Consider the following 21350-nt stretch of genomic DNA (forward strand, 5'->3'; position numbering starts at 1 on the left):
TTTCTCATCCCGCAGGTGTCTGCAAGATGGGGCTGGAGATGTGGCTTTTGTCAAGGACAGTACAGTGTTTGGTAAGAGGAGGGAGAAGTGCCATGGGTACTGCCTCTGTTTATTTTATTTTATCATCATTCCAAGCATTCAGCCAATTTGACTCCTCGCTTCCTGGCACACGATTATCCTTACAGGGCACAGCTCTTATTTTATGTTATTTCATATTTTAAACAATCAGTTTTCTTCAAATCTCTCATGCCCACTGTCTTTCTCTTCCCCCTCATAGACACCCATGCCATGGTACTTGCCATGTGTCCTCTGAGATATATGTGGTCTTGCAAAATGTACAGTGCTGGTTTGTGCTTCTGGGTTCTAAACTCACAGAAGCTTTATTGGTCATTATTGATCATTATTGATCAAGATGTGGCTGAGGTTTTCCACTCAGCATTTTGTTTTGGAGATTTAGCCACATTATTGTCCGTGTCTGGTTCAGTGGTTCTAACAGATGCTCCAAGGAAAGCACTCATCACGTTTTATTATCTATCATCCTACGATGGAGTAGGTCATCCTTTCATTCCACTCTGTCACAAACAGCTCCAGGACTCAGGTCCTCGTGTGCATCCCCACTCCTGCAGGAGAAGGTCCGCGAGAGACCACACACTGAAGCACTATTGCTAGGTGTGCACAGGATGAACACAATTTACCAAGCCCACCAGAGACACCCCCAACACGTTCCCTACAAGACCACTAGACAGAGGGCAACATATTCCACCCAGACCACCAGAGACAGGCCCTACACACTCACCAAGGACCAAAAGGTCACTCTGCAGAATTACACTCCCACCAGCACTTGACAAGAATTCTCATTTTCCCACAATTTTAATTTTGGGTATTTATTGACTTTTATATTTTTTGTCCAAATTATTGTAGAGCAATAGATATGTCAGTGTTGGTTTATTTTGCATTTTTCTGGCAGCTAGTGAGTCTGTTCATCTCAATACATTTGCTAGTAATTTGGGCTTCACTTTCTTCTTGTATAATCTTTGACTGTTTTTCTATTGATTTTCATGCCTGTTTCTTCGTGATTTTGATTCAAGGATAGGCATTCCTTCTCTCTAGATATTTAGCCATTGTTGGTTCTAGACTTTAGGAAAATCTTTTCTCAGTCAAGAAAATCTGTCAGTAGCACCCTTTGTTGAAGTCCTTGATATTGATAAGGTTAAATCAGTCAGCTTTGCCATGTTGGTTTGTGTTTTGGGGGTCTTTCAAAGATGCCCTCAACTCCCAAACCATAAAGATTTTCTACAACAGACTCCCCTCCCCAACATACATTTGTTCATATGTCCTGGGAAGTTAGGTATGGATCCAGCTTCAGCATTTTCCCCCTTTATAGTCAGACCTTTTCCCTTACAATAACAACTATAAAAAAAAAAATTCCACCTTTTTCCTGCTAATCTGTGGAACCAAGTATACATCAAGCTTGTTTATAGTCATGGATCCATTTTGGAGTTAGTTAGTTTCATCGGTCTATTTGTATTTGTATGCTTTTATTATTCTGGCTTGTAGTGGTTCTTCACAGCTTGTGGAGGCAGCAAAAGAGCCTTCCCCCCAACACTTTGCTACTTATTTTCAAAAACTTTGAACAAAAAATTTTAGAATTATTTTGTTGAACTTCTAAAAGCATTATACTTTAATTCAGAGTTGTATTGAATTTAAACTGGCCCATGAAAAATTGCCATATTTATGTCAAACTGTCCAACTCCTGATCATGATAAATCTCTCCTTTTCGACCTCTTTTTAGGTCCTTTCTTAGAACTTAACATTTTTCTCTTGGTCTCCTACGTTTTTAATAAGACTAATTATCAGCTATTTAATGGTTTTAGTTGCTATTATGGTATCTTATATGCTGTATTAGTTTCTGTTTGGTTATTGTTAATGAGGACAACACTTGCCTTGTTCCTGATTTTGAAGTGAATGTTTAAATGTTCTTCTTTTAGTGTGATTTTGCTGTAGATATTTTGATAAGTGGCATTTCTCAAGTTCATTATTTATACTTTTGCCTAGTTCTCTGTATTACTAGTTTTCTGAGACAAAAAAATCACAAATATATGAACACATAAATGAACATATAAATGCTTTTACTGAACCTATTAAGATTAAGGTGATTTCATGGTTTTCCTTTAATCCATTCATGTCGTGAATTACTTTAGCTTCTTTGATGTTCAACCTTTTTTTGTTGTTGTTGTTGTTAATGGAACAAACTGATAAACCTTAATTCTGATCTGTTAGTTTTTTAAATACTCTGTTATGTTGAGTTAGATATTTTATTTATTCTTTCCAGAGATGTGGGTAAGGCAGCACCCCCCTGACTGGCCCCCTGTGCTTGTCTCCACCATGTGACCCTTTTCTAGGTGGGGTTATTGTGGAAACAGATGCATCTGGTTCAGCCTGGGCTTGCCGAGCAGGAGTTGCAACAACCCCAGGGCCCATATGATCCAATCAGAGGAACACTGGGCTGACCCCTAAGGCTTTCTGGGCACTGTCTTCACCTTTCTGAATGTTCTGGAGCAATCCACTGCCTTTCTGACCCCTAGTTTTATCAGTTTTGTAAGATGTCTCCTCCAGCTCAAAATTCTGTGGGGAAAGGGGAACAACAGCTCGTGGCTACTCCCTGGAGTGGGCTCATCTGAGCTCCCCTCCACCTCCCCCTTTTCCCTAGAGAGCCTGCCAGCGAAGGCGGACAGGGACCAGTATGAGCTGCTCTGCCCAAACAATACTCGGAAACCAGTGGATGCATTCCAGGAGTGTCATCTAGCCCGGGTCCCTTCTCATGCTGTTGTGGCCCGAAGTGTGAATGGCAAGGAGGACTTGATCTGGAAACTTCTCGTCAAGGCACAGGTAGCCCTACCCCTAGTAACCCTACTTGCTTGGATTTGGTGGGGGGCAGTTTCCTTCCCTAACTTCCTGCCACACTAGGAGTCCTTCTGTAGCCTCACTGCACAGGAGTTTATAGATTCAGTGGCCTGCCTGTCCAGGCTGTCCTCTGGACAGCAGGAACAATGAAGCCCTTTCTAGCATTACTGACTGGCAGTGTCGCATAGGGTGGAGCAGAAGCAGGGGGAGGACAATGCGTTCTTCTCTGGACTCTAATGTGCCTGGACTCCAGCAACTTTCTAAAGATTAAGCCATATGTGAGCTATGTCATAGGGATGACATGAGTCCCTCTATAGCAGGAAGTCAACCATGGTTTCTGCTCTCAGAATCACCCCTAAGTTCCAGATGCTCTATTTCAACATCGTGTTTTTGTTTCCTGTTTACCACTAATATCATGATTCTATTTTTCCTTAATTAGGAAAAGTTTGGAAGAGGCAAGCCATCAGCATTCCAGCTCTTTGGCTCTCCTGCTGGGCAGAAGGACCTGCTGTTCAAAGACTCTGCCCTTGGGTTGTTGAGGATCCCCTCAAAGATAGATTCTGGGCTGTACCTGGGCTCCAACTACATCACTGCCATCCGAGGCCTGAGGGAAAGTAAGTGAGGACCAGGCAGGCCCTGAGGGCAGGCTAGTGTGGGTGGTGAGCCATGGGTGAGGCCTTCTAGGATTACACCCTCCCCACAACTGCCATGGGCAGCATGGCCCTGCTCTGTCGTGGTCACTTGGCCATATTATGGCCACTGGAGGCTTCACCATGGTAGGTTTGATGCAGGTGTGTCTTCTGTGGACCAAGTCAGGTGAAAAGTGCCTCCAAAGGAATGTGCCACCTCCTCATTAATACTGCCTCGTGTTCCTGCGTGCATCAGTCTTCCCAGCCCTGACAGAAAAGTCAGTTTGCCTCCTGTGAATGAGAAGTATGAACATGAACTAAGAGAGCCAGGGCCGCTTCTGGGACATATCCAGAGACCTGGTGGGACAAAGCCCAGTGCTTGGACCCTGAGCTTGGCTGGGGACATCACAGTGAGCCAGCTCAGTCATGGTTCTTTCTCCACTGGAGGCTTCTGGTGGAGTCTGGGTGAACTAGGAGGCTGCCCTGTTGTTAGTGGTGGTGATTGCTGGCCTTGAAGGAGGTCAGGGGGTGGGTTCAAGTTCCCCTAGGCCATCTCTTGGAGCTGCCACTGTCTCTCTGTCCTGGAGTTTTTATCCCTTGGGACCCAGTTATTAGACAAATCATTACGCTAAGGCGTGGGTAGATTAGAAGCCGCGGAAGCCTCCAAAGGAACGGAAATGAGACACAATGGGGGCTATGCCTGAAGAAGGGGTTGGGGAGCTCAGTGGAGGGAGAGCCGGGCAGGTGGAGGGAAAGAGGAGCAAGTGTCCGACTCCACTCTTTCCTGGAGGAGGTAGCTCCTGTCCAAGGAGGGTAGGGGCAGGAAGGGCACTCTGAGTGAGCCCGGGCTCCAGGGAGGACGGCGGGCCTGAGTGACCCTCGCTGGGCTCAAGACCCCCGCCGACCGCTGTGTCCCTCGGCAGCGGCGGCGGAGGTGGAGTTGAGGCGCGCGCAGGTCGTGTGGTGCGCGGTGGGCTCCGACGAGCAGCTCAAGTGCCAGGAGTGGAGCCGCCAGAGCAACCAAAGCGTGGTCTGTGCCACGGCCTCCACCACCGAGGACTGCATCGCCCTGGTGCTGGTAGGTGGCCGGCAGCGGGCCTGCGGGCGTCGGTCTGGGTCGGGCAGCGATCCCGGGAGCCGGACATCCAGAGTGGAAGTGAGCGCCTCGAACCCGGGGGCGGGGTCTGCGCGCGCCTGCGCAGTGTCGGACCAGGCACCGCTGTCTGACCTGTTGTGCACTTTTCACTCTTCGGTTTATAAGAACCACTCACGATGAATGCAGGTAATTTGGGAAATATGGAAAGGTGTGTTGTAAAAACAAAAACAAAAAACCACTTGTGGTCTCACAGAGGGATACGGCAGTTAGAGTTTTGCTAATTTCCAGCTCCAGGATTTCTCGGGCCGCCCATGCCTAGGCTCACAATAGTACCGGACCGTGCCAGTTCGGTAGTTTGAGTCCTTTCCACTGCACAGTACCTCATAGTCATTTTCCCACGTGAATACCTATTCTTTGAAAACACTTTAAAAATGGTTTCGGGCTATGTTTTATATGGATGTGGCTCAGTTTAGTCATGACCCTATTTCTTTCTGTCCCTTTCTTTTGTTGTTATCAGTAACCTTGTGATGTGCAGCCTTGAACAGAAGTTTCATCCACATCTCCAATTATTTTTAAAACAGTTGTAAAAACAGATTACTACTGGGCCAAAGAGGGTCTTAATGACAATTTTAATGAATCCTTTTTCCAATGCTGGCATGTGGGTTAATTCATTAAAATGGTGAGCCAGTTTAATTGTTTCTTCTCACTTGTTGAATAACTTCTGTATAGCATGTTGTGTGTAGTGCTAACAAGCAGAGACTAGACTTGGCCAGCTGTTCCCATCTGTCTCCTCTCCACTCTTGGGATGCCTCCCTGGTCTAGGAGGGCAGCCCCAGAGTGCTCCAAGGACAGAAAAAGGTTTTGTTTAGAGGACAGAGCAACCTGTACCTGGTCTTTCCACTGGAAACAACAGCATGAGAAGCATGTGGGGCAGGTGGAGAATTAATAGTGCACATACTACTTCCTTTGCGTGCTCAGTTCAAACAATTCTTGCTTGAGTACCTGACAGAAAGCCATTCTCTCAGAACCGTAAAGACCAGCAGGACAGGAAAGAGCCTCACTGTGGTGCTGGTGATATGCTTTGTCTTGGCAGAAAGGAGAAGCTGATGCTTTGAGCTTGGATGGAGGATATATCTACATTGCGGGCAAGTGTGGCTTGGTGCCTGTCCTGGCGGAGAGCCAACGTAAGTGGGGAAGTGTCCTTTCTGGTTTATTCCCTCTGGGCTTTGGGGTCAGGGTAGGGAGGAATAACCCTACTCAGTGGGTCCAGGTGGAGGAATGGATTCGAACAAATAAAGATGGATGGTTACCTTCAAACAGGACAATCTGGGGACAGAATAGAGGAAAGGGGCTGTGTTACCCACACAGAATATTATAGTAAGAACTAACAAAACCCAGGTTGGCTTCTTCTTCTTAATTAAAAAAAGATTTTAGTAAAATATAATATAGATACAGAAAAGTGCACATAAGTGTATGACTCAAGGACATTTCACAACCCGGCACATCTCACTGCACTAGTGCCCAGATCAGGACACAGCAGATTTCACAATTCCCCTTGTGTCTTCCTGCCACCAGCCCTCTTTCTCTAACAAGGGTAATGACTCCTGACTTCAAATAGCACAGATCAGTTCTGCCTGTTTTTGAACTTTAGGTAAAGGAGTTGCACAGGTGCTTTTTCAAATGGCTTTTGCTGAGCATTATATCTCGTTGATATGTAGTATCCTATTGTGTGACTCTATGGCAGTTATTTATTCTACTGTGGATGAGCATTTGGGTAATTTCCAGTTGGTGGCTATTGTAAGTCATGCTGTTATGAATGTCTGTGAACACATATATGCATTTCTGTTGCTTGGAACTGCTGGGATGGTCTCTTTGGACTTGATTCTGCATTGTTGAGACTTAAAAGTTTATGATTTCTCAGACGGAGAAAGACAAATGCCTTCTGATTTCACTCATATGTGGAATAAAAAAAAAAAAAACACCAAACCACATCAAACACAGATTCAGGGAATAGAATCCTGGAGACAGAGGGGAAGGAGGGTGGGGGGAGAGTGAAATGGGTAAAGGTGGTCAGCTGTATGTGATGGATGGAAACTAAACTTTTGGTGGTGACACGCTTTAGGGTATATAGAAGTCAAAATAGAACGTTGTACACATGAAATATATATAATGTTATAAACCAATGTTGCCTATTTGAACAAAATGCTCTTCTAATAGAACAACACCTATGGGTTCACATTATCCATCACATGAAATGTGAGTGATGAGACTTTTCCAAAGGAGAAGCCTGTTAATGAGTCTGAAGGCATGGATGGGGCGTGCTGAAGAGACATAAAAAAATGCTTCTTTATCCTTGGCCTCTCAAAATGGAGCTAGAGGAAGCCAGGCAGGTGGGACATGGTACCCCTCACCTCCAAAAGGCGAGGATGAGGTAGGAAGGAGTCCTTTGATTGCAAGTGACACAAACCCACTGCCAAGTGGCTTAAACAGAAAAGATAGTTGATTGGTTTATGTGGTGATAGAAATGTCCAGAAGTTTCAGCAGTTGCCCCTGGGCACATCCCCAGACATGTATGAAGATGTCAGTGGCAACACTGGAAGCAATGAACTTAGGAGCCCAAACTCAGCTCAACAAGTTACAGACAGTAAAGCGATTTGAACTTTAAAACACAGTATTGGGTTGAAAACAAAAAAAGGGAAGAAACTCAGTGAAGCCTATAGTACAGTGGCATTTATTTATATTGAAAACACATATACAAACTGAGTCACTGCTGTACACCTGAAACTAACATTCTAGATCAACTACACTTCAATAAAAAATAAGAATTAAAAAATCCCCACATGTACACAAAACTATGCCAATATACGTTGATTTGTGGGTGCCTTTGAAAAATATATAAACACATTAAAGAAGTGTTTAGTGACATTTTGCTTGTCTTTATTTCTTCAGAATCCCCCGAAAGCAGTGGCTTAGATTGTGTGCATCGACCGGTAAAAGGTGAGTTGGAAGTGGTCACTTTCAGGGGCAACTGTAAGTCCTTGTTGCTGGAGGAGGAGGTGGTAGGAACTTAAAAAAACCTGCACAGAAAGAGATGCAGCCGAAGCTATAAGTTCTTTTGCAGATGCGAATAATTCAGCAAGGAGTAACTAATTAAGTTTATATGGACCCTCACAGATGGCAGAGAAATTTCAGAGTTCCTCATTGTGTCGTGGTTATGGGGAAGGAGGGGTGATACATCTCCATCTCGTATGGTTGAGGAAACAGTGCCCCAGGTCTCACTCACACCCATAGAGAAGACTGTGGCAAATCTTGGTCTGGATTTGTGCTAAATTCCGTGCTCCACCCCAACCCGCTCACAAGAGCTGGTGCTTGTCCAGCTTCAGTCTGCCAGGTTCATGCTATCAGGAGGAGGACTGCACCACCTTGACCCCCTCTCAGCACAGGGAGGTCCTTGGGGACACACCCCCTGCACCCACACAGCACTCAGTCTGTGGGCCGGCATTCCTCTGGCGCGACGCTGTTGGTATATTGCATATTGCAGTTAGTGATTTATGCACTGTTGGGGTCATGCTTGTTGTTCAGTGTTTGTTGCTTTAGCAGCCTGCATCTAGAATACAATGAATTGCTAGTTTATAACTTAGGAACAGTGTATCGCTGGTCAAGGACTGTCCCCTGAGATCACTGAAAGGATGAGCTTACTATTTCATGTCAGAGCCCAGATCAGTCTCATCTTAACATAGAGCAGCAGCTTAAGCTTTTTGGTGTATCTGATAATGGCCAGTTATCTGGGGGAGTCACTGCCTGGGGATGCTTCTTGACCTGGGTTGGCCTGGGTTGCAGACAAAGCTAAGACTTGCTCTTCTGTTGTCCAAGGGTATCTTGCCGTGGCGGTTGTCAGGAAAGCAAATGACAAGATCACCTGGAATTCTCTGAGAGGCAAGAAGTCCTGCCACACCGCCGTGGACAGGACCGCAGGCTGGAACATCCCCATGGGCCTGCTCTTCAAAAATACAGACTCCTGCAGATTTGGTAGGAGTCCTGAGGGAGTCGGGGGTCGGCCGAGCTTGGAGTGGGGTTAGGCTGGGGTTCCCTGTGGAACATGGGGAAGGGGGGAGTGGGGATTTGCAGGCTTCTTGTGGCCCACAGGCCCCTCTCGGTGTAAGCAGGCTCCCGCCGTGGCTGCCTCCTGTCGTGGGTGTACCGCGAGCTTCTCCGCACCACACTTCCCACACCCAGCCTACCCAACTTGAAGGCACAAAACTGGAGCATCCATCAGTGTTTCTGCACCCCAAGAATGGATGCAGGTTCTGAGAAGTATGAAAGTTAATTTTTGCCTCCTAAAGCTCCCAATCTAAATTCCTCCCAGGCAGTGGCTTCCTAATTTGGGAAAAGCCACCTGCCCGCCTTCTGAAAGGTAACTTCTGTTCCTAAACAGAACTGACTTCTAACTCCACATGGCAGAGGAAACGGAGTTAGACCTCCAGGCTTCTGGCTCAGGCTGCTGCCGGCGCCTCCTCTCCCTGCCGCACCCCATGCTCACACCCCTCACGTGCGCGACTCCCTGCCTGCCGTGGGCCTGGAGACGTGGCGGTGTGTGCCACGTTCTCACCATGGCCCATCTCCTGTGCAGGCGTGTGCTCGAGGGGGGCCCTGCTGCATTTTGAATGGGTCTGTGATCCTGGCTTGGCAGACTTTTCGTGTGGCTCTGCTCCTTACCAGCAGTGCCGGCTGGTGCCACTCTCTCTGACCCCACGGCTGCCTCGAGGCTGTGGGGAAGCTGCCAGGACCATGGTGGGGTGCTCCCAGCCGTCACCCGAGCTTGGCGTGGGGCATGGGCTGCACGAGTCAGATAATGGGTGCTACTTGTTCATCAATGGGGCAGGGCTTTCTTGTCACCTTTATTTCCTCTCTCTTTAACCCGAATTAATCCACATTAAATCCTTACTGTGGGTTAAATCACATGATGGGTTAGTTCAGATTAGCAGCTCCAAGGACAGAAAACCCCCAGTAGATGTTAATAGAAGCTTATTTCTCTCTCACGTGAGTGAAGTCTAGAGGTAGGTTGTCCAGAGATGGTAGAACGATCACATGGTGTCAGGGACCCAGGCTTCAAACGTCTGGCTACTCTGACACATGTGTAGCTTCCATGTTCAGGGTCACCTCATGGCTCATGTCACATCTGGAGGTCCAGTTCCCACTTCTGTATTCCATGTGCAGAATGAAGGAAGGGAAGGAAAAGAAGGGGCAAAAGACACGTGCCAATTTTGTTTTTTGGTGGGGGGAGGGTAGGAGGAGGTAATAAAGTTTATTTATTTTTCCTAATGGAAGTACTGGGTATTGAACCCAGGACCTTGTGCATGCTAAGCATGCACTGTACTGCTGAACTATAGCCTCCCCCCGACCAACTTTTAAGGCTGTTGAGTCACTGGCACCCTAGACTCTCACTTGTATTTCACTAGCAAGTACCTAGCCACGTGGCTTATGAGCCACAGAGCATCTGATGAGGCTCATCTTTGTTCTAAGGGACCAGGAGCCCAGGTAAAAAGCAGTTCTATTACTGAGGAAAAGGGGGAATCAGGTCCTATGGTAGACAACCAGCAGCTTCTGCTATGATGGCTGTCACGTTCATCAGTTGAGTCCCCAGCTCGAGCTGTGAGGGTGGGACCCTTTGTGCTGTCACAGACTCTCTTCTCCCACCCTAGTTGTGTTTCCTGTCGATGCCTGCAGTCTAAAGTTTTTCTGATTTCTGGTGGGTCCCTCGTTGTTGGTAACATGTTCCTATGTGTGATAGTGACTGTGTTCTATCTGTCTTGGGCAATAGGATGCACGGAAACCAAGCCACATCATCTGTTAGGGAAAGACTGCTTCCCTTGAGTCAGGTAGGAAGAGCCGACTTCCCGTGTTTCTTCTCTGCAGATGAATTCTTCAGTCAAAGCTGTGCCCCTGGGTCTGACCCAAGATCCAAGCTCTGTGCTCTGTGTGCAGGCAACGAGGAGGGCCAGAACAAGTGTGTGCCCAACAGCAGCGAGAGATACTATGGCTACACTGGGGCTTTCAGGTAAGTGCTGTTCAGGCTTCACCAGACAGGCCTTGTCCCTCATCCTCCAGCATCTCGGTGCTGCATTTCTAAGGGGCCCAATATGGCCCGTCACAGCAGAGCCAGGGGGCAGCTTGGGGATCAGCTTATGGGCGGTGCCAGGGAGGGCTCCTCCCACTGCATTCAGCACCCCAAGAGTGAGGGCTGGCATGGGGGCTGTCTGACCTCAGCTCTGCTGGGCTCCTCCCTGTGGCCTGGAGCCCAGTTCAGCCTCAGTGAGCCTCAATGTCCTCATCGTCAGAATCAAATGGGGAGAGTTTGTGGTATCTTAAGTCCTTTCTGCAATTCAGTTTTATGGGGAAGAATTCTCTTTCCCGGAGCCACCACTTTTTCCACAATCTGGGTAATGCTTATGTCTCATGTTTCACTTTCTTTTTGATTCTGGCCTTAGAAATGGCAAAGAGAAAGCAGTATTGCAGTGTTATTCTCCACCAGTAAAGTGAAAAATAAAACAAAAAATAAGTTTTCAGAATTCACCAGTTATAAACGTTTAGAGAATCACAGTTTCTTTCCACAATCCTTGTTTTACAATCCCATTCATTCAGCTGTTACTTCTCAGTGGTCCAGTTAGGGGTTTGAAGGGCAGATCTCCCTTATTCGTCTTCCTCTGTTCTCCAAGAATATATTTCACCACAAGGTGGTGTCATGTATCTGAGAATGACAATGCCCAAACTGGTCTGACTTTTTTTTTTTTTTTCATATATATTTTTTTTGGTCTGAACTTTTTAATGTAAATTCAGTAGCCTTCTTTCCAGTGATGAAGGAAATAAAAGTATCCTTTTACTATACTCTGAGTGACTCACTGAAAAAATATTTTGTGACTGTTCAAAAATATCTTTAAGTTAAACAAAATTTAAAAAATATCTTTAAGGGGCTAAAGTTTTGCAAATGGAAAGGTTGTGATGTGATTGCACTCAGAAATATTGAAGAGACAACATGTCTGATAAAAATTTCACAGGAATTATGTGGGTTGTTTCAAACCTGTGATAAGGCGCTATTTCACTGGAAACTCCTACACTTTGGTATTCCTATTTATACTAGAAGGAAATGCTTTGTTCAAAGTGAAAGCTGGAACCGGAAGTTCTGTTTACCTCTGTGTTCCTAACTAACATCCTTATAGACTGCCAGTTCTTAATTTTTAAGCTATTTTCTGTTGACTTTCTCTTATGAAAGAAGAGGATCTAACCTCTCACACTGCTTCTGTGCCCCATCCACCTGTAACCATCAACTTCACCTCCTTGGAGCCTCCTACAAGAGTATGACATATTCAGTGCTTACTTTATTACAAATATGTAAATACCAGTCTCATATCAAATATGTGATATAATAAGATTATATTTCCCCTATTGTACAAAGATTTTGTTTCCTCTGGAGTTGATAGGTGTCTTTTAAAAATTTGCTGAGTTTTCTGTACTTTAAAAAGAAATCACTCATTCATCTCAAAAGGTTCTGTAAGTAGCAATAATCCATGCATGAACAAACCGGATGCTGCCTCAGGCTGATCATTTACCTGGGAATGTTGCACCTGAAGCTGGGTTTGATTTTCTAGTCCTTAGTGTTCAGATTCAACCTCCCTGTGAACAAACCCGATTTCTGCCAGGAGGAGGGGCCAGCAATCTCCCGGCAGCACGGGATAGAAGGGCGTGTGTATATACATAGCATGTATATAGGTTCTACCCAGGCCTCCTGTTCTCAGCCACTTTCAATGGTGCCTAGTACTTCTAATCATTGAGTCTTTGTGCAGTTCTGCTGTGCATGTCAGCTTTCTCCTGAACTCCCCCCAACTTCCAACTTATGTCACAGCTTTCTTTGCTCTGATGGGTCAATTACTGCTCACCCATTTGATCTCTAACTTCCAAACATTGTCATTATTATCGTCTCTCTTCCTTCTCCCTTTCCTCTCTCTCGTGGATTTATGGCTCTTTAAAAAATCTCATTTGTGTCATTTTATTGGACTATTAGAAGGAGGGAAGGCTCACATATGTGTTCAATCTACCATTTAAAATCTGAAAGTTCTTGGAAATATTTGTCTTCATCTTTTCTATGTTTACTTCCATGTTTCAGTTTTTGGAATGTGTCTTACAAATATTTATGAAAACTCAAAATAGTTTTTCTTCTCTGGCATTGTTTTTATTCTCTGGAACATTTTAGGTGCCTGGCTGAGAATGTTGGGGATGTTGCGTTTGTGAAAGATGTCACCGTCTTAGACAACACTGATGGTAGGTGAAGCTGTTTCCCTTTCCCCTCAAGGCAGAGTCTCTGCCATGACAACACAGCCTTCTATTCAGATTTGCAATCGGCAAGTGATTGTAACCTTTTCCAGACTTGGATCAAGTTATTTCCAAAATACTTTACCTCAGTATACAACATAGTAACATCTATAGGATGTCATATGGATTTTTTTTTAAACTTTTGTTTATTGAGTTATAGTCAGTTTACAATGTTGTGTCAAATTCCAGTGTAGAGCACAATTTTTCAGTTATACATGAACATACATATACTCATTGTCACATTTTTTTTCGCTGTGAGCTACCACAAGATCTTGTATATATTTCCCTGCACTATACAGTATAATCTTGTTTATCTATTCTATATATGCCTGTCAGTATCTACAAATTTTGAACTCCCAGTCTATCCCTTACCACCCCCCTCCCCCTTGGCAACCACAAGATTTTATTCTATGGCTATGAGTCTGTTTCCATTCTGTATTTATGTTCTTTTTTTTTTTTTTAATTCCACATATGAGTGATCTCATATGGTATTTTTCTTTCTCTTTCTGGCTTACTTCGCTTAGAATGTCGGATGTCACATGGATTTTGAAACAGAATTCTATCTCTTTTTCTCAAACACACACACACACACACACCCAAGACATACTCAGGAGCAAATACATCTCCCTGGCTTTTTCTAGTCAGCCACGGAAGCACCATCTGCCTGTCTCAGCCTATTAAAAACTGAATGTGAATGATACTTTTAAAAAAATGAACGTATGCAAGTAAAATTCCTCTTTCTAATAAAGGAAGTCATTCAGCCCATGTGAGCCCTCAGTTGGAAACTCCTTGGGGATTTAATAAGGACAACATCACAGGTAGATGCAGATGATAGAAGGTAAAACCTACCAGCCAGTGCATGAGTAATCACTCTCTCTTCTGCTCTCTAGTGAAAATAATAATTACCAAATTCAAGACTCCTAGCGATTTGCCACCTTCCAAGCTGCACCTCTCTCCTTAGCCCCTACTTAGCTTCCTCACAGAGGACTTGCCACTTCCTCCCCTGCGAAGGAACTGCCTCAACTTTCTGCCTTCCTCCTTCAATGACGGTGACAATCCTACAGCTCCTGCCTCCTCCTCCTGCCCCTCCTCAAGTCTCTGGGGAGAACTATTGAGGGCAGACATGTAACTTTGGGATGATCTCAATATCAAATAGACAAAACTAAGAGAATGGCCGAAGTGTTTTGTTGAGGGGACAGGGCAGAAGGGGAGAAACAGTGACTATGTGTTTGCACACACACAGGCATGCGTGCATACAATTACATTTCAAATTTAGGAACTATGAACCTAGGGATCAGATGGATGTCAAATTTAATTTTAAGCTTCTCTGGGATTTTACAACTGCATGTTATTGGAATTGACTTAAACATTTTTGGTAAACCTATAGAAGTTCCTATCCTTCCTCTGGTTGCAGTAATAGCATTTGAATATGAAAGGAAACAATCTCTTCTTGAACACAAACCAGCATTTCTTTTTCTGGAACTCACTGGAAAATACGGCATACATGAAGGGTTTTCTTTTTTCTTATTTATTTGATGAAGGGTTTTCTTTTAAAGAAATTTAACAGCTTTATGGAGATACAAATTACATACTATAAAATCCACCCACTCAGAGTGTACAGTTCAGTGGTCTCCAGTGCACTCACAGAGTTGTGCAGCTGCCAACATAATCCAATTCTAGAACAATCCTAAAGAAATAATAATAACCCGCTAAGGAAACCCTGCACCTAATAACAGTCCCTTCCACACTCCCCCAGATCTGGCCACCAGCAATCCACTTTCTGTCTCCGTAGATTTGCCCATTCTGGACATTTCACGTAAATGGAATCCTATGATATGTGTGTGGTCTTTTGTGATTGGCGTCCTTCACTTAGCACCCTGTTTTCAAGGTTCATCCATGTTGGAACCCATGTTAGTCCTTTACTTCTTTTTATTGCTGAGTAATATTCCATCATGAGGCTATAGCACTCATGTTTGATATGTTTGAAGTCTATATAACTTGTGAAACTTCATTTGCTCTCCTTCACGTCACTGCAACCCCAGTGTGTACATCTCAGGATGGTCACACCCACCCAGAAAGGATGCGTTGACTACACCAGACAGCCCTGGCTGACGCTGCCTTCTCTCTCTCCCCAGGAAAGAACACTGAGCAGTGGGCTAAGGATTTGAAGCTGGGAGACTTTGAGCTGCTGTGCCTCAATGGCACCAGGAAGCCTGTGACTGAGGCTGAGAGCTGCCACCTGGCCGTGGCCCCAAATCATGCTGTGGTATCTCGGATTGATAAGGTAGCACACCTGGAACAGGTGCTGCCCCGCCAACAGGTATGAGTCAGCAGGGCCTCCTGCCTTTTCTTACCTGCATGAGCTCCTGTTAGGTGGGGCGGTCGCAGAGCTGGGGGATTCAGCCCATCTCAAGTCTTCCTTTCTAGTCCCTCTGCTTGAAGCTGGTGATGGGCGTATTTGCTCCACACTGCGGGGCTGCCCTGAGTCTCAGGCCCCTGGACTTGTGCTCACCGCCTGGCTGGGAGATGCCTTCTGTCCTTGTCCCTCCTGTTGTTCTTCAGGCAAATGAGGGACGTGACTGAGCCTTCCTGCCCCAACTAGGGAGAGAGTGGTTTACTCTGGAGTCTGGGCCGACTGGGCAATGTTTTAGACAAGGTCCCTGCATTTGTAATCTTTAAAAATAGCAAACCCAGAACGTCTATAGATTTAAGGCTATCTATGTGAAGTGGTTTGAAGGAAATCCTATAATTTCCTTAAAGTCTGGGATTCTTTATTAGAATATCTAGTTTTGTATTAAAATGGCATGTTTTTTCAGAAACAGACTCACAGATATAGAAAACAAACTTACGGTTGCAGGAGGGAAAGTGGAGAGTGGAGGGAGAAATTGGGAATTCGAGATTTGCAGATACACAGTACTATATATAATATAGATGAACAACAAGTCCTGCTGTATAGCATAGGATGAATATAGCATATACTATATTCAATACCTTGTAATAGCCTATAGTGAAAAAGAATATGAAAAGGGATATACATCTATGTACAACTGAATCACTGTGATGTACACCAGAAGTTAACACAACATTGCAAACTGACTATTCTTCAATTAAAAAAAAAAAAGGGCATGTTTCTAGATGTGCTTTAAAGACAGTGGCCCTAGAATGTAAAAATGGGCACAATAACTAGATTCATGGAGCCCCACGATGGCACACTCACTGGTGCTGGAATGGAGATGCTTGGTAATTACATCTCACCTCTGTGGGAGCCCTGGGCATGGAGGAGGAACCATGGCCAAGGGAGGTTAAGTGACCTGTCCAAGGCAATGGCCAGTTGCAGAGATGATTTCCAGTGCAGAGTGCCTCTCTGGGAGAGCTGAACTGTTAGGATGCTAGAGGTGATAAACTTTTGGGGTGGATCTCAAAATCCTCAGCAGTCACATAGTCATCCATAAGAAGTTCTAAGAAAAAAGCCACAGATTGAGAAGAAAGGCAAGATGGCAGGAGGTGAACTGAGAAGTGGTGAGGAGCCTGGGCACTGGGCTAGGGGCAGGGGGCAGGGGGAGACTCGGCCAGAGCAGTGGAACGACTCCAGGACTCAGCTCATTTTGCCCCGTGGTTTTCCTGGGGCTGATCCTGCATGGAAGAAATGTCCTTGGCCTCCCCAAATCCATCGACTCTCCTGTTTTCCTCAGCTGCTCTCTCATTAGCTGCCCTTTTTGACACAGGCTCATTTTGGAAGAAATGGACAAGACTGCCCAGGCAAGTTTTGCTTGTTCCAGTCCAAAACCAAAAACCTCCTGTTCAATGACAACACTGAGTGTCTGGCCAAACTCCAAGGCAAAACAACATATGAAGAGTATTTGGGACCACAGTATGTCACGGCCATTGCTAAGCTGAGACGATGCTCCACCTCCCGTAAGTGGAACATAGGCAGCATCACTGAGACACCACCACGGGTGAAGGTCAAGGGTGGAGGGCCAAACATTCTGGGGATGAAGTGGGTATAAAAATGTTAAGACAGCACAATGTCTCCATACCTCAGGAAATTACACTCTCATTGATGAGGTGAAAGAATTAGAGAGGAAAATAAAGCAGTTGATAGTATGCTAAATTTTTATAATACTGATCTGATTGTAAATGTGTGTATGTATATACATACACATCTATGTATACATGCATATACATACATATTGAGAAATGACAAGTTCTGGTTTCTAGACAGTTACCATAAGTACTAACTATACAGAATACACATTCTCAAAAAACATTTTGGCCAGGAAAACATATGGACAATAATTTAATCCTTTAAAAACATTTAGAAGACATAGCAGAGTGTTGTAAGGTCCAGGCGATGATTCTCAAATTTCAGCAAGTGCTGCCTCCTCTGTGCCCCAGGGTCACCCAGATCCGTATTCCTGGTCCCTCACCTGGGAAGTTGGAGGCATTGGTAGGGGTTGTGTGGTGGTCTGGGCGTGGGGCAGGGCTGAGAATCTCTGTATCAGGGGTTCTCAATCAGGGGTAATTTTGCCCCTGAGGCATTTGGCAATGCCGGGAGGTATTTTTAATTCTCACGATTTAGGGCATGCTGCTGGCATCTGCGGGTAGAAGCAGGGATGCTACTAAACAAAGCAGAGAACAGGCCTCAGAACAGAGAATTACCCAGCCTCAAATGTCAGCAGTGCCAAGGCTGAGAAACCCTGCTCTGTCTCAGAGAACTGTGACACAGGCGGGTCTAGGGCCACACTTAGAGACCCCGCAGCAGGGCTGTTCTGCGAGCATCCGGCACCGGACCGCATGACGATGCAGCCACTGAGGGCCACGCTTATCTTCCCTGCTGACTCCCTAGCTCTGATCTCAGGGACACACAAAACAGGTGCTCAGGAAGGGTTTGTGGATTAATGCGTAGGTGGACGCCATTGCAAACAGATTTGCATGAAGCTGATCAATTGCTCACATTCCAGAAGAAATTCGAGGGCCAGCAATGCCTTGTGAACTTAGAATGTGAGTTGATTCAATGGGAGACAAATGAGGTGTGGATGGTGTTACTCAGGCTAGAGCAGGGAATCTCCCAGCGTGGTGAGGACCAGGGCTGCCGCGTGCTCCCTTCGGCCCTGTGGCTCTTGGGAGGAGAGGCTGTGGAGTAATATTCAGATGACAAGCATTGACTTACAGCGGTGGGACAAGGGCAGAGGAAAGTCTGTTTTTGTGTCCTCCTTGATTGATGTATTTTTTTTTTGATTGATGTATTAATTAAAAAAAAAAAATCAGTCTCTGAATGTCCTGCTTTGTTGTGCCCTACAGCGCTTCTGGAAGCCTGCGCCTTCCTGATGAGGTAAAACTCGAAAAGCCGCCCCGCCTCCCCAGAAGCCTCAGCCCCTGGCTGCTCGCAACCCTGATCCCAGGTGTGCTGCACCTTCCTCTCCCTTCCTGAGGGCGGAGTTCGCCAAGCTCATCAGTTTTCACAATTCCCTGCTGTCAACTTAGCAAGAAATAAAATTAGAAATGCTGTTGGTTTTCATTCCCTATAAAGTGTCATTCATTTTTTCTAGAATTTCATACTGAAATTATGTGTCTGACCAAATACCTGCCCAGTGGGACCTTTCCTTCCCTGTTTTCCAGGTCCTACCCCCCCAGTCTTTGTTGAAGTTTTGTGAATGATGCCTGATGGTCTAGAATCTAAGGACAGACCAAGTAACTATTTTCCCCAAAGGCATCTGGTCGGTCATTCACATACATACTTGTATTAGAGAGAGAGAGAGAGAGTGTGTGTGTTTCTAAGGCGGGGGAGGGAAAAGAGAGTAGGAATCAAGGATCAGTGGAAGAAAGTGGCGATCAAGAAAATTTATGAGTATTTGGCACTTTAAGTAAACAGCATCAGATGCAGTAAGTGTACGAATGTAGACATTATAGGAAAACGTGGAATACAATGGGCCCTCCATATTCATGGGTTCCACATCCGTAAATTTGAACAACTAAGGGTGGAAAATATTTGGAAAAAACTCCAGAAAGTTCCAGAAAGCAAAACTTGAATTTGCAGTGTGCTGCCAGCTATTTATGTAGTAGTTACGTTGTATTAGGTACTATAATCTAGAGATGCTTTAAAGTGTGCAGGAGGATGTGTGTAGGTTATGTGCAGATACTACGTACACCATTTTACATAAGGGGCTTGATCATCTGTGGATTTGGGCATCCACAGGGTGTGGAACCAATCCCCACAGATACCAAGGGAAGAGGGATAACTGTATGTCTATCCTTTAGCCTTATTGGCCCTCAACCTTGGGTTAACCTCTAGTCACTAGTTTTTTCCTCCACTTTTCTCAGCCAAGCTCTTCCAAACATGGTCTAAGACGGCTGCCTTTACTTTCTTCAGCTAGTGGGGTGGGTGGGTGGGTTACTGTCTCATTCTCTCTTCACCCCATTGTAATTTGATTCTAACCTCAAAGTGGTTCTGGGAAAGGACAGCCCTGCCCTCCCAAATGGCCAAGCTTAGTAGGGTTCCCATCTCTTCCCCTTGAGCCCTTCACTGTCGTCGACCCTATGGACCCTGCACTCCTGGATATCTTGTTTGGAAATCCTGTTTCCTCAGCTTGCATGCCATCTTTCCTCCCTCCTGGCCTTCCTTTCTCTGCCTTTTTGAGGGTCCATGCTTTGTCCTTTAAATGTGTTCCCCATAATTTTCTTCTCCAGCGTTTCATTTCTGACCCACTGTCTTGATGCCCGGGAAGGAAAATAAGAGAGAACCAAATGGCTGGGTTTTAGCTGCTAATGCACAGACTCCCCTCACCAGTAAACAGGGCCCAATGGGGTCCTACCTGCTCTCTCTGACTAGTAACTCTTCCCTGAGAAACGATCATTTTCCTGCTTTCAGTTTTTCCAGTGGCTCATTGGACTCAACAGGCAAACTTGTGTCAACCCCGGGAGTCCTCCCTTTGAAAGGCAGACATGAGATAAGGGTGGCCAGCGCTGACTGCCATCAATGAGACAGGCAGTTCTGCTGCTGCCTGCAGAAGCCCCTCCAATCTGTCAGGAAAGACAGAATAGGACATTAATGAGGGTCCCATAATCCTATGATGAAAACTTACTTTTTTGCCACTTTGAATTGTGACCCAGATTTGTAGAACATCCCCACTAGCCTTGAGAAGGTTACTCAGTGAGAAACATTTGATTATACAGCTGTGTTAGTTATAATACCAGCAAGATAAAACATTATATTTGAGCCATATAAACCTCCTTGTATAAATAAGATACTAAGGTGAAATTAAAGGCTCACCAATGAAATTCCCTTTTCTGGCTGAAATTATATTTCAAAATCAAATATTACTGCATCCATTAGCTCATGCTAAGTTATGTCAAAATCTTGGTGGCTTATAAAACAAAGGTTTGTTTCTGTCTCATATCCATGCCAGTCATGGGGCACTAGTGGCTCTGCTGTTCATCTCTTCATTCCGAGACCCAGGCTGAACCAGAAGCCCCCACCTGGGGCATATTGGCCTTTAAAGGGGGAATAAAATAGAGATGGAGGCACCACACAATAACTCTCAAAGCTTCCTCTTGGGGGAGGGTACAGCTTAGTGGTAGAGCCCATGCTTAGCATGCATAAGGTCCTGGGTTCAATCCTCAGTACTTCCATTAAAAAAAAAAAAAAGCTTCCTCTTGGGAGAGGCCATATCATTTCCATCATTTCACTGCCCAAAGCAAGTCAGGTGGCCGTGGCATCAGTGAGGGGGCATGTGATACCCACAGGAAGGGGTGGTGAATATTTTGGCAATAGGACCCTCTATTTCTCATTTGCTGCTTGATCTCGGGCAGTACCTTCACTTATTTAAATCCCAAGGGTCTTGTATGTCTCTGTTTTCTAAAATTTAGTGTTGTCAACAAATTCATAGGAACATCTGTATATCAGGCCCATACTTGTGAAATGTATTGAATGCAAGCAAGTCACCAGCCACTGCAGCAGTTGTGGGTGTGAGCACCAGCCTACTCCTTCCAACCAAACTGACAATCCTGCTGCGCTGTGAGCACAGTGGCTCAAAGCAGGCCCTGACTAGTATTTGAGCAAGAGTGAAAACAATGCCTGGAGTTGTGTCTGAATTTTGGGGTGGAGCCAGAGGCATCATCTTAGAGTAGAAGTCTGTTAGGAAAGCATCTTGAGAGGCTACTTGGGTTAAGAAGAGTGAGCCCTCTACCCTAAAGGTGAAAGGTCAGAGCCAGATAAACAGAGCCGACTTGCTCTACTAAATGACTAGGGCAACTTACAGTTGACTGCAGGTGGGGAGAGGTGTGGAGACGGCAGAAAAAGCTGCTTGAAGAAGATGAATGGGCCCCGGAAGAACAGCGACTCAGGTTCTAAAGGA

General features: G+C 45.3%; 1 protein-coding gene across 1 annotated transcript in view; it reads left to right on the forward strand.

Annotated features, from left to right (window-relative positions):
• The window catches only part of LTF (lactotransferrin), a 26600-nt gene extending 8104 nt beyond the window's left edge, over positions 1–18496 (forward strand). The window contains 12 exon segments of the mRNA NM_001303567.1: positions 16–71; positions 2711–2889; positions 3344–3518; positions 4457–4611; positions 5723–5813; positions 7579–7626; positions 8503–8658; positions 10546–10687; positions 12878–12945; positions 15132–15316; positions 16722–16911; positions 18298–18496. Coding sequence (NP_001290496.1) covers positions 16–71; positions 2711–2889; positions 3344–3518; positions 4457–4611; positions 5723–5813; positions 7579–7626; positions 8503–8658; positions 10546–10687; positions 12878–12945; positions 15132–15316; positions 16722–16911; positions 18298–18332 — 1480 coding nt within the window. The 3' untranslated portion in view covers positions 18333–18496.
• The last annotated feature ends 2854 nt before the right edge of the window (positions 18497–21350 follow it).

Source organism: Camelus dromedarius, chromosome 17 (genome assembly GCF_036321535.1).
Source record: "Camelus dromedarius isolate mCamDro1 chromosome 17, mCamDro1.pat, whole genome shotgun sequence".
Classification (NCBI taxonomy): Eukaryota; Metazoa; Chordata; class Mammalia; order Artiodactyla; family Camelidae; genus Camelus; species Camelus dromedarius.